The sequence below is a fragment of the Sinohyriopsis cumingii genome, chromosome 11 (genome assembly GCF_028554795.1).
Source record: "Sinohyriopsis cumingii isolate HCF-2022 chromosome 11, ASM2855479v2, whole genome shotgun sequence".
Classification (NCBI taxonomy): Eukaryota; Metazoa; Mollusca; class Bivalvia; order Unionida; family Unionidae; genus Sinohyriopsis; species Sinohyriopsis cumingii.
This window is the reverse complement of record NC_142971.1, coordinates 76,386,472-76,400,498: the sequence shown is the minus strand read 5'-3', so window position 1 is coordinate 76,400,498 and position 14,027 is coordinate 76,386,472. Positions and strand designations below refer to the sequence as shown.

General features: G+C 34.2%; 1 protein-coding gene across 1 annotated transcript in view; it reads right to left on the bottom strand.

The window, feature by feature from the left end:
• Positions 1-14,027, bottom strand: part of LOC149788784 (uncharacterized) — a 56,806-nt gene that overhangs the window by 23,726 nt on the left and 19,053 nt on the right. The window contains exons 8-12 of the mRNA XM_089974905.1: positions 13,370-13,584; positions 11,774-11,914; positions 7,417-7,536; positions 4,678-4,806; positions 1,788-1,901 (exon numbers count right to left, since the gene is read on the bottom strand). Coding sequence (XP_089831031.1) covers positions 1,788-1,901; positions 4,678-4,806; positions 7,417-7,536; positions 11,774-11,914; positions 13,370-13,584 — 719 coding nt within the window. The remainder of the gene's footprint in view (positions 1-1,787; positions 1,902-4,677; positions 4,807-7,416; positions 7,537-11,773; positions 11,915-13,369; positions 13,585-14,027) is intronic.

Here is a 14,027-nt window from a genome sequence, read left to right as displayed (position 1 = left end):
TTGAATTCTTAAGTTCTAATAGAAATGCATCCAATTAAAAACGACCTGATCTTCAATAGCAACAGCAATCGAAAAAGAACATCAACATAAAATTTAAGTAAGGTCACTGCAACATGAAATATAGGTCACACTACATATATAAATCCTCTTCCAATGTTTCATGATACTAAGTAGGATGGTATTCAAGGACCATGCCAAAAGTTTGCATGGATCATGTGTGAAATTCAAACATCCAACCACTAGCAGTAAAATATGCAATGAATGTGAACTTCTATTGTTGCAATGGTAAGAGTGAAATGCATACAATCCAGTTTGATGATTCAAGTATAAATAGACAGTAATAAACTTAATACAGAAATTAACCAAATTAGTGAAACATGAAATGTCCCATACTGACCCATTTTTGTGACGAGACTGAAGTACTAATGTAGATGCATTCGATTATCAAGTTTCATCATACCATGTAAAACTGAAGATGCTCTACCGACTGAAATAGTTTTTACTAACTGTGACCATATTTCAAAATGTACTAAAATCAGTCTGTACAAATGTAATAGGCTTCCAAAAGTCATTCAAATCTATTCTGGGGATTTTGAGAATCTGCCTTTTTAAATGTTTTGCTGCCTTAGTACTTTTGACCATACATAAATGGCATTATTTGTGAAATTTTAGACAGGAAGGATCAATCAAAGTTGGCCAATTTCCTTTCAAGTTTGAGAAGTTATTTTTTGCCTTGATGACAATAGTGAAAGTAATAAAATATATCTCCTTAACTTCTTACAAGCTTTTAAGTTTCTCTATTTTTAGTAATGTCAGCCATATTTGTGGGCTGACTGGCATCATTCTATAAATCGGACAAGCACTCATCCTAGGATGCTGTCTAAAGTTTGGTCAAATTCTGTTTAACATTGTTTGAGACGTCATTGGTATTTCTTTTCGTCCATTTTCAGCAAAGGTAGTGATATTTTAGTCATCATCACGTCCACAAATCTGAAATGCCTTATGCCCAAAAGCTTACTATTTCACTCTGTAATAGCCTGTTCTGTGGCTTTTTAAGTGTAATTGTAACTGTTTGTTTTTTTATAATTTGTTCATAATGGCAGCTCTATTTGTAGATATTTTAATTGTCTTATGCTATGTGTGCAACAATTTGGTACAAATAGGTCCACATTTTGGGGAGTAGATGAAAATAGAAACTGTACATGATGGTTCAGTGCCATATCATCTAAAAATGTATTTAACTTTAAAAGTCTTGATTCTAGAATGCTTCGTGTCAAATGGATTCCAGTTCTGTTGAGAAGTCTATTTTTAGTCATATAGTCCATATTTGATGCAGTAGAAGAGCATTCTGTTCATAAAAGTTAAATTTTGTTCAATGTTTTATTTCAAGTCCCTATAAGGTGTGTCTATTTTTAGTTATGCCAGTCATATGTGATTGCAGATACACATCATTCAAATAAATTTAAAAAGCCTTAAAGCCAGACGGATTTTCATTAAAAAAGGTCCTAGATCAAGTTCTGTTGAAGCTTGGGGCTTTTTATAAGCAATTATTACAAGGGGTTGATCTATTATTGGTAATGGCAGTTACAACTGAACAGAGAGAGAGGAATCATTTGTTGAAATTCAAAAAGCCTTAATGGTTTGTTTGTTTCTCCCTCATTTTTTATTTGTCTTAAATTGTGCTTGCTATATTTTGTAATTATGGTCACAATGCAGAGCCATTACATACATTTACATGGATTAATTGAAAGATGTCCTAATAAAGAAAATTAAATATCAATACATACCACATCTTTTCTCATCTGATCCATCAGCACAATCGGCATGCTTGTTACATCTCTCACTGGCAGAGACACATTTCTTCAAGTCAGCACATATAAAATCTGTGTTCACCTTGCAGCCTAAAGTAAATAAGTCTCTTACAAGGGTTGATGTTCCAAATGCCAAATGAAAATAATTTATATAAATCCACATGCATTCTGTTTCTCACTTTCATTTTTTTTTTTTTGTTTATTTCTTTCTGCATGGAATATTCTCAACAAACCCCGTCATGTCTTGTTTGGCTTTAAAAAATCAAACATTTTATATACTTTAAGTAACATATCCATGAAACACATCAAAAAATTGTACGACCTAAATCCTGAATATGGTGCCAAGGACTCCAGATGATTTTTAATTCATCTCACATAATAAGTTTCAGCACAGTGCTTGTTTGTTTAAGATTCATTTGGCAATATTGCAGTAATCATGTTGAAAGCCAATATAGTTCACTAAGCCATTTTACGTTTAAATGAAATTATACTACACAATCATGACATCATTAAGCCATCAATGGTACCACTTAGATATATTCAAAAACCATGTATAATTAAAGAAAAGCCATGTTATGACAACTGACTGGATTATTTCTAACTACAAGACAGTATGTTTCACAAAGCCATTTTATGACTAATGGCTATCTACCTATTCAATGTATTCAATGATCTTTATGGAGGTATGTTTCATAAAACCATTTTAACACTAAAGAATGTGTCACACAGAAAAGTAAAAGCACCAAAGGCAAGAACGTAGCAGTTAATAAAAGTTTCCAAGATTCTGGCGAAAACTGTGGAAAAACTTCCACTGTATGTAAAATCTGCTGAAAATATTACAGTATTTAAGAAGAAATATCATGAGTATGTATATGTTTTGAATAGATAATGGAATGTATTATTTTAATACTGAACAAATTAAAATGAACAGTAATTACTGTTATCTTTCATTAAATGCACATTATTGTTCTTTTCTTAAGAGGGCCTATAGGGAGAACAGTCCTTGGCTAAATGAGTCAACCTTTGTAAATATTATTATTATTGATTTATTGTGTACTAAGACAGTTATGTTTCACAACACCATTTTATGACTATATGAACTTGCATTAATTCAAGCCATCCGCAAGACATATTGACAAAGAAATTTTTCTTCATGTTCTATACAGATACTGACCAAGTGCCCATAAATGATATCCTAAAAAGATCCTCACAATGCACTCATCCATGATATCCGAAATAGATCATCACAACGCACTCATTCATGATATCCTAAATAGATAATGACAAAGCACTCATTCATGATATCCTAAATAGATCGTCACAATGCACTCATTCATGATATCCTAAATAGATTGTCACAACGCACTCGTTCATGATATCCTAAATAGATAATGACAAAGCACTCATATCTTAAAGAGATAATGAAAAGCACTCATTCATCATATGCTAAATAGATCATCACAACGCACTCATTCATGATATCCTAAATAAATAATGACAAAGCACTCATCATATCTTAAAGAGATAATGAAAAGCATTCCTTCATGATATCCTAAATAGATTGTCACAACGCACTCATTCATGATATCCTAAATAGATAATGACAAAGCACTCATTCATATCTTAAAGAGATAATGAAAAGCACTCATTCATGATATCCTAAATAGATCATCACAACGCACTCATTCATGATATCCTAAATATATAATGATAAAGCACTCATTCATATCTTAAAGAGATTTTGAAAAGCATTCCTTCATGATATCTTAAATAGATTGTCACAAAGCATTCATCCATGATATCCTAAATAGATTGTCAGAACGCACTCGTTCATGATATCCTAAATAGATAATAACAAAGCACTCATATCTTAAAGAGATAATGAAAAGGACTCATTCATCATATGCTAAATAGATTGTCACAACGCACTCATTCATGATATCCTAAATAGATAATGAAAAAGCACTCATTCATATCTTAAAGAAATAATGAAAAGCACTCATTCATCATATGCTGAATAGATTGTCACAATGCACTCATTCATGATATCCTAAATAGATAATGACAAAGTAATCATTCATATCTTAAAGAGATAATGAAAAGCACTCCTTCATGATATCCTAAATAGATTGTCACAAAGCATTCATCCATGATATGCTAAATAGATTGTCACAAAGCACTCATGCATGATATCCTAAAGAGATAATGACAAAGCACTCATTCATGATATCATAATGATGTACTCACAAAGCAGTCGCTCATGTTATCCTGAAGAGATACTGCTAAAGCATTTATACATGGATTCCTAAAGAGATACTCACAAATCATTCATTCATTATAATTACATTTTCTCCAATCAAGCAGTGTCAGAGAATTCATGGTTTCTCTGCGCTTTTGATCCATATTTGAAAGAAATTAAAGGCCTTTCCCAGCAGGTAAAAACCTATTCTTTCTATTTTTACCTCATTTTCCTAGTTGTGAGAGAATTATGCTATTCCATGTTATCAGCATCAGAGGAGTTGGTAAAATATCAGCTTTACAAAAATCATAATCCAATGTTTCCAAGAACAAACATTAAAAGTTACTGATGAAAAAAAGCCTACCTAGATTAAATGATATAACGTTATGCTAGTTCTGTGTTTTGACAATTATTTCCAAAACAATTTAAAGGCATGTGACCATGCAAAGTTTGTGATGGAATACACCTGAAAGAGTAAATATTATATAAGTAAATACAGAATTATTATCTTGATTAAACCATATACAGATTAAGATGTTTTAAGGTGTTTAGAGACCAAGACAACTTTTCTCTCATTAATTAGGATGCTCTTCTTTCTAAAGCAAGTCTATATAGTGAGACACATACCACAATGTCTAACTGATTCATCCCCTCCATTTAGACACTGTGCAGTTCCATCACATCTGATCACTTCTGCTGCTGTTTTACACTCGCCCCATCCACAGGCAAACTGCCCCTCACCACAGGTATCCAATGCTGAAATTAAACAAATCATTATCAGCTAATATCACAAAGACTGAAGCTCAGTTATGTTTCTTATGACTGTACTGCAATTTCCAGGCAAACACTAAGTATTATATATATCCATAATTAATCTGAACTGTACAAATAGTAACGATCTAACTCTGCCACTGTTTATGTGTCAGTACTCACATTTTTGGGGAGATAAGCAAACCCTCAATATAAACACGAGTTTGGACAATATTTCGTTCATAATAAACCAGCTCCTACTTATGGACAAATGTATTCTAGTCTTGTCTTGGTAGAAATTGATAGCATGTAATGGCGGTCTTTGACAGTAATATAGGCCAACATATCTTCTCATAATGCAATAAAAATGTTAAGTTGTGGTCCTGAATTACTCAAAGGGATATTTTTATCTTTGTACCAATCCCTGAAATATGAATCAGTTTCCTTTGTAGAACTTCAATGTGATGTGGATTCCTGCTTGTGAGGTTTTTTCCATGATACAAGACCTAAATTCCTTCATTTGCAGGGTACTCTAGATAAAAGCCAGATATATAAGTCAGTCAAGACAGATTGAAAGCTTGTGACCACCCAAGTTTGAGAAGATCTGGATTCACTGAAATCATCCTGGCTATATCTATCTCCTGACTGCTTAGATCGTTAACCTGCAACTTGTCCCATCTGAAAGGATTATTAGAATCAGTATGCAATTTCTGAACAAGTTTTACTACAAGGATTTGGAGAGGGTACACAAATATCATCCCAGCTGATTGAAAATCCATCCATAACACATTCTGCTGTATCCTATCCTAGGAAAACAAAAGGTGAGCAGTTTATGGTTCCAGTTTGTCACAAATGGTCAAATATTGTTCATCCCCAAAGTATGCAAATCCAATGAAATACCAATCCACCACAAATTAAAATTCAGGAATTTGCCACCTACCAGTCGGCTATCTGCGGATGGTTGGGCTTGTAAGAAAACAGTGGGATTTAGGAAATCTGGGGCACGATAAACATCGCTTCATATATACTGATAAGGCTGTCTCATGAACTGAGTGAGCTGCTGCCAACTGACATTGGACTGGGGTCATAACCTATTCTGTGTATGTCCAGAGAACAATCCCTTGTCTCTTTGACGCTGATCATCTCTATTGCGGTCGAGACTGATAGGGTTTAAATCAGTGGTTTGCAAACGTTTTCGGTTACCCTCAGCACCCCTTAACTTACCCCGTATGAAGTACTATTCAGCATTAGCACTAGCCCTGAGTAATCCTACTGCCCCCAGGGGGTGTTACTACAAAGTTTGGGAACCACTGGTTTATATGGTTGTAGAGTCCAAACGTCTGGTTTCCTAAGAGCAAGGAAAACATGAAAGGTATTGTCCATAATGTCAAAAAGTATGGCAGTTAAAGAGCCGATACATGCAAACAGGCATATCGTCACACTAGGTCAAGGTTAGCAGAAGCAGTCTAATTATTCTCCATGGAATGGTGTGCAGCTATATTAATGACTGGCTGTGTATTTCCATTCATGTTGGTCATGTGATTTTTTGGTCCGCCCAAAAACTTGATCTTTATATAGAACGATAGGGAAAGTTTTATTGAAATATGCAAAACTCTTAGCAAGGCTGGAAGCTCCGTCTAAAGAACAGCTAAGCATGTTGTGTACCAAAGGAAAGAAAAGGCCACTGCTAGCAGATTTTGCTTCAAAGAAGGACATGGATTACTAATTATACTAGAGAGGCAAACCATAGTTATTATACAGACCATGGTAAAAGAAAAAAGGGAGAGCAATGCCCCTTTTCTACATCCACCGAGGTCCTTGAACTTATAGCCTGCATGGTGACAGATGGTAGAAGGCAATGATGGCTGGTAACAAACAAAAAAAGCCACCGCAACTCTGAAACTAAATATGGTTAGATTGAGCTAGAATAGATCATCAGGAGGGTCCACCCTACTGTGGGGTAATCTGGTCCAGCTCTACATACCAGTCCAAACATAACGTGCCCTGGATCTTAGAAAAGACAATGGTTAGGCCATAAACAAACAATAAAACCATATCTATTGGACAAACGTGTCCCAGTACAAAATGCTTGTAGCTGATTTTTGTGTGGTCTGTTGCACAATGTTGACTCATATCATGGGTTATTGCCGTTTGTCTATTTTATATAGACAGAAATAGCAAGTTATACTTCTACTGTTATTATTATCGTGGAACATAACAAGAGACGAATGAACTAATGCTATTGTGTGAAAAACCATCTTCTTTCAATCACAGCGATATCGACCTCTAATCATTGACCCATAATTGATAGTGGACATGAAATATCATGTGGAAACCATACATTTTTCAGTGATATTGACATTTGGTCGACACCAAAGTTGATCTCTTTTACACAAAATGCAAGCAATTCATAAAGATTGCTAAATGTAGATGGCGAACAGCATAAGTTGTTGTACCCTAATGAATTTGATTATAACAAACACATAAAAGGGTGGTATGGAGAGTGTATAAATATATCACAAGAAATTGTTAATGATAATCACTGTGCCAGTCATTTCATCTTCAAAAGTGACTAAAACAAAACTCAGTCAGCCATAGATTTTGTTTTCCAAATACCTGGGCAGTTCTGTTCGTCTGCACTGGGGATGCCTGGACAGTCATTTCTATTGTCACACTTCTTGTTGTAGTCATAACATCCCGTCCCATCTCCACACCAAAGCCTCTTCACGCCACAACCTGTCGGTATAATATATAGAGTTATCATTCATTTGACTACTCATTTCCACTTTGTGAAGGCCATAAATCGCTAGTTTAACACTGTCGGTGAATGATACAGTAACGCCATGTATTCCTGCCAAATAAGTATTTTCATGCATGGATCTTATATGCCTGTCATGGACATTTAATTCATGTTGGGTATGATGCACACAACTATTACCCACTTGGCGTATGTCCTGAAATTTACCACTATAATAATGTAGTAGGCATAGGGCTCAGGAGAGCCACTCCTACGCTCAGAGTTAAAATGTGTTGTCCGAGTAAAAATTTTCTGCATACTTGTACCCAAGACATGCAGATGCAAATCCACACTATGGAAATCAATGGAAGTGTATTTTCAATCCTTGATATTTGCTTAAATTTTGGGTGTACCATTATTAATAACCTATACCTAACTTGCCTCCTCGTTATTCGTCTAGCACATGTTGTCATGGAAATGACTTAACTTTCTTTCGTCAGTAAGCTTGATACAAAAATGGGTAAACATTATGAGCATGTGCCTTAGTTTCATACTTTGCCCTAGATTTCCAAATAATTTCCATTTACAGCAGCACTTTTCAGTATCAGGATATTGTGACGAAAGATTCCCTTTCAATGAGATATCACATTTTTACGGGTCAGATGTCATCAAAATTATGCGACAGAGAATGTAATTTTTTTTAATTTTTAGTAATGTTACAGTTGCCACAGGTCACCATTAGTTTCAAGATTGTAGTTATTACATTGTTATGATAAAGGGAACGTGAAACGCATATTTCTATGAGCATGTAATAACTGTTCAAAATAGAATTACTGCCACTCAAAACTATAATTCAAGTGGCTCAATCATTCAGGGTTTCCAATAAAACACAAATGTGCATCCCTGATGTAATAAAATTAAAAATGACTCATTAAAATCCCTGCTTAAGACTCATGTAGGACGCAATACAAATTGCTGACCAAATCGATTTCCAACTTGCAGAAAAGTTCATGGTTTCACAAAATAGAAGTCCCAAGGAGTTTCTACACTGTATGTTGAGGTCATGCTCATTAATTATGCATTTTGTTTATTTCCGAGTGTAGCCAAGTAAGTATAGTGCACGTGATTTTGATAGGGCAACAAGCTAATTCAAATTAAATTAGAAGAAAAACCCTACAATAATAAATCTTATTACTATTTGTTGCTTTCATGTCAAGACTTGGACAAAAATGCCGTTTGAAAATCTGGTTAAGTATTTTGGGCATTAAAACCATACATGCAGCCATTATACTCTTGTCGTAATCATTACGGCTTTTTTCAAACAATTATGTTTTATCCTTTCCAGTATATGGATCACACTGTTTTGGTAAATAATAAAAAAAAACAAATAAAAACCAGTCAAAAAAGTTGTATTTATCATTTTAAGTATGATCGCTTTAATTCCACTCGTATAAATTTGATAATCTGCTTTTAAAACGTCACTGCTGGGTAAGAATTTTCCTTGTTGTCTATTCATAACAACCATATTTATCTAATTTCCAAGAAAACTGAAGGGTTTTCATCAATTAGAACTCAGCCTCACAGTTTCATTATAGTTATGGTTGTATGGAAAATGGCATCAGATTATAACCAGGACTCTGTACAGTGTGACATGTGGATCTTATGCCATGAAAAATGGCAAAGAAGCTGGATCTTTGCAAACTTCAAAATCAGAAAAAAGGACAGATCAGCACCATTTTAAAAGAAAAACATGAGAGTAATGAAATACAGCACTCTAGATTGAGCACATGCTCACTGCAAACTTTAAAATTAAATTCACAATCATCCAATTCTGTAATGAAGATGACTGGCCCAATATTTTTGTTTTAGACATATTGCTGTCTAAATAAAGGCCTTCTATAGTGTGTTCCCAAGTCAACTGAGGGGATATCAATTTTAATACATGAATATTTTATGAATTGCAAGTAAGTAAAACTGACAAGGTTTTGTGTTTCTTTATTCCTGGCATTATAATGGATATTTATCCACTTCATTTACACCCAATGTACCTGTAAGAGGGAACTGCAACTTTTGCTAGTGAAACTCCTATTTTCACAAAAATTCTAGTGAGATCTCTCTCTCTCTCTCTCTCTCTCTCAAACACACCCACCCACATATACACAGAATTTATTGAAGAAACTATAAAGTGGGATCCTTTAAGATATTGTAAGAACCCTATAACATTCAAATGTGAGGGTCCTCGGGACTCCATAAAATATCAGTTTAATGGAAGCCCTGAAATTGCACCTCATTCATACAATGCATGATTGTTGTTTTAAAAAGCAGTTAATGTCACAACAGCCAAATGGTCAAAATCTAGTTCTGGTTATAACCTAAAAATGTTCCAGCTCTACGAGACATTCAACAATCTTTCTTTTTTTTTACAGGGAATGTCCCAAAAAATTATTATGATTTTAGCAGTGTTCATTATTTTCAAAACTGTAGGTTTATTAACACATTGTTAGGCCAAAAGGAACATGAAAACAAATATTTCTTTAAGCAGGTAATACATTTTCTCAAGACAGTTATTGCCACTAGAAACTAACATTTTAAGTGGCTCAGTCAAATCCCACCTAATTTCATAGATGCATGTTTGTTGTAATAGTTTTATAAAGCAGGTAATGTCAAAACAACCAAAGGGTTAAAACCTGGTCAAATTATGAAATGTTTCATCTCTTGTGGACAATCAAAGTTATTTCTTTTATGGAACAAATGGTGCTCTCTAGAAATTGATATTTGCTAAAATCGATCATATGGTATAAAGATTGTGTGAACTAAAACAGTTCAAATCCTCTTTTCAGCATTTTTCTTGTGTGAATTACTTATATAAATATATGCTGCCATCATTACCAACATTATCAGCATGACATACTGTACTACCAGTTACCGGTATTGAGAGAGTATAACCAGTCATCAGCATGACAGAGTACAACTGGTCATCAGCATTACAGAGTACAACCAGCCATCAGCATGACAGAGTACAACCGGTCATCAGCATGACAGAGTACAGTTATCAGCATGACACAGTACAACCAGCTATCAGCATGACACAAGAGTACAACCAGTTATCAGCATGACACAAGAGTACAACCAGTTATCAGCATGGCACATGGTACAACCAGTTATCAGCATGGCACATGGTACAACCAGTTATCAGCATGACAGAGTACAACCAGTCATCGGCATGACATAGTACAACCAGTCATCAGCATGACAAGAGTACAACCAGTCATCAGCATGACAGAGTACAACCAGTCATCAGCATGACACAAGAGTAAAACCAGTTAGAATGGCACAGATTATAGTTATCAGTATCACACAGAGTACAATCAGTTATCAGAACAACCAGCTTTTTCTCTTGAGAATTCATCCAAAACATGGGTATCATTTTTTGAGGTTTAAAAAAAAGAAATCCATCTGAATATAAAAATTTGGATTGGTAGATGGGTGCTATTGTTTCATGAGTTTAATCCTACAACAGAAGTTAAAGCATAAAATAACAGTAACAAATAATTTCTACAGCAGCATCACTAAATTGTGTGGACTATAAATTTTCATGCATTTAGTTATTATTGCAAACCACAAATTAAAAGACACCATGGAAAATTAGACACATAAGGAAAAAATAAACCATCTCATCCCATCATATCCCACCCCATAAACTAGCTGTGATTCAATAATAGAGATCAACAAATCTAACTGATAAACAATTCCATGTCTGTAATCTGGTAATAAAATTTTGCTTTTACTTTCTAATATTTTTAAAAAACATCTTAAAGGCAGGATAATTATTACTGCACGTGTCTATACAGTATCTATCAGCTGTTGTATCCACACACTCAATACTGTGACATAAGGATAGAGAAAACAAAAACAAGCAAAAAGTAATTCAAACTTTAGTATTATTGAAAAGGAAAGAGATTAATAAATGATAATAGTATATGAAAATAAAATTTGATAATTATTCAAATCAATTTTCCATCTAAATAAAATAGATGCTGAAATTAAAATCTTTTAGATGAATCTTTAGCACCATTGACACTGACGTCACCATCACTGCCACTGGCATCAAACATCTGACTCCATATCACTGTCCTAGACAAGCTGAAAACAAACATGGAGGAGCAGTGACATATGTTCATGATGTATAACAATTTCCACTAATGGAATCGAGTTATAAAGACTAAAGAAACTGACCAATCATGGGCTTTCCATTCTTCATCCACATAGGTAGACTGCTAGTAGCATGGTAGGAGACTGTATCACACTGGAATTTAGCTGTTGCTCCAACTGGAATGCGAGTTGATTTAAGAGGTCCAGCAGCCCACTGGGGAGCACCTTGTAGCATAGAATAAACAGTTATGATAGTGGAAGAGACAGTGAGATATCTGCCAGATATACTGCATGGCAAAACACTAGGCTGATGTTGGAGAAACATATTCCTTCACTACACTCGAAACAACAAAAACAAACAGGTTTTAAAATGCATTTTTAAAAATTGGAAAACTGCCTTAGTGATATGAAAATATGTTCAGGTCATCTACACATACCTACCTTCAGGCATGTTTTTCTTGTGTAATCCTGTCAACACGCTTTAAAATTAAGAAACAGTGTATATAAAAAACATTTGAGAACAAGTTTAAAAATTGCTCTGTTTACTTCACTATCTTGTCATGTCACCTACAGAAAGAGTTTAACCATGCTTATCTAAATTGTGTTGGTCTATTTCAAAAGATTTTTTCACAAATGAGTATAAATCCAACATGTGAACAATATATATATATATATATATATATATATATATATATATATATATATATATATATATAAGTATATTAGTTGCTTCGGTGGACTAAAAATGGGGTCGCTCATGAACAAGAGTAAATAAAACATGCCTAATATATTTAGTTTAACTAAATTAAGTACTTTGTTACACAATAGTACCAACATTATGTAACTTAGGTTTTCCTCATAAAAAGTTCCATCACCTACCAAAAAATGGAAAAAGTTGGTTTAGAGTTGTGAAAATGAATTTTGTTATCTGCATATACAGACCCAATGATGAAGTTTGTCTATTTCATGAGAAACAAGTCGCCATTCTGAAAATTCCTATAGTCATGGTAATGTTTTTTCTTCTATTATGTATCATCTGAAACACAAGTTGATATCCCAGAGCATTTGTTATTAGCTGTTAAAAACTGAACTTGATGTTGCCTAATGAAAATCATGCATATATTGGCGATAAAATTACACTTTCAGATTTCATTGCAAACTAGAAATGTGGCATTTACTCATGAATACAAATGCAGTCTCAAGATGGTGTATGTCTGGAGTGGTAGACAATGTACAGTATAGTGTGGCAGACTGAAGTACAGACGAGTATACAAGACTGACGTACAGACTCGTATTACAGAGATTGGTAGGGCAGACTGATGTACAGACTGGTATGGTATGTACTGACTATTATGGCAGACTGATGAACAGACTAGCAGGGCAGGCTAATCTTTGGCAATAGAAATTTAAAGCCTTGCAAATGGCGAAGTGCCATGATAACCAACCCTGGCTGTTCCTAAAATTAGTTGACACTTTGCTGTAATATAGTTATATGTATAGCTATATTTATTCAATATTTTGTTTTCTTTATGTCACTAGATAATTTAAAATAAGAAATATTATTTGAATAATAACTTTATTAATACTCTAAACAGTTTCAGGAATTTCTGACAATTTTTCAAAACACCAGTTCAATTTCACATATAATTTTTGATTTTTTTTCTCCAATAATTTTTATACCTGTGACCATGACCCTGACAGTGCCTTCATTCATGCCATAAGAGTTTGCAGCACGGCATATATAGTCTCCTTCATCCTTGATTTCCAGCTTTGAAATGATCAGTTTCCGTCCTGTTGAGTCTCCAGGATCTATTTTGTACCTTGGTGTTCCATCAGGTAGAAATGTATCTGAAAGCTTTACGCCATCCTTAAACCACTCAACATCAGGTATTGGGCTGGAGTTAGAAAGAAAATAGAAGTTACATTTTTTAGACTTCATAAAATTATGTCCATTGTAGAGTGAGACTCATTGACAAACTCTATGGCAGAAGATATTTATATGGTCATGACTATAGCAATCCAGTGTTGTCAAGGCAATAAATATAGTCCTTGTTATGGAAAAGATAAGAGCAAAGTTTTCAATCCATCTCATATAATAACTGTTCATTTTCTGGCATATTTACTGCTTTAAAAACTGGCCTTGCACTTGCCAAAGTTATCACAAGATTTGTTAGATGCATAAACTTGTGGGTTATGTTAGCAAAGTGATAATGTGGGTAATGCATGCTGTAAAACCTGTATTGAGAGACACCATAATACACAGGGATTGCTTAAAGATTACATTTGTTGATTGGCTTTCCTATTTTCAAGTTTATTACCAATCTCTCTTTTAAAACCA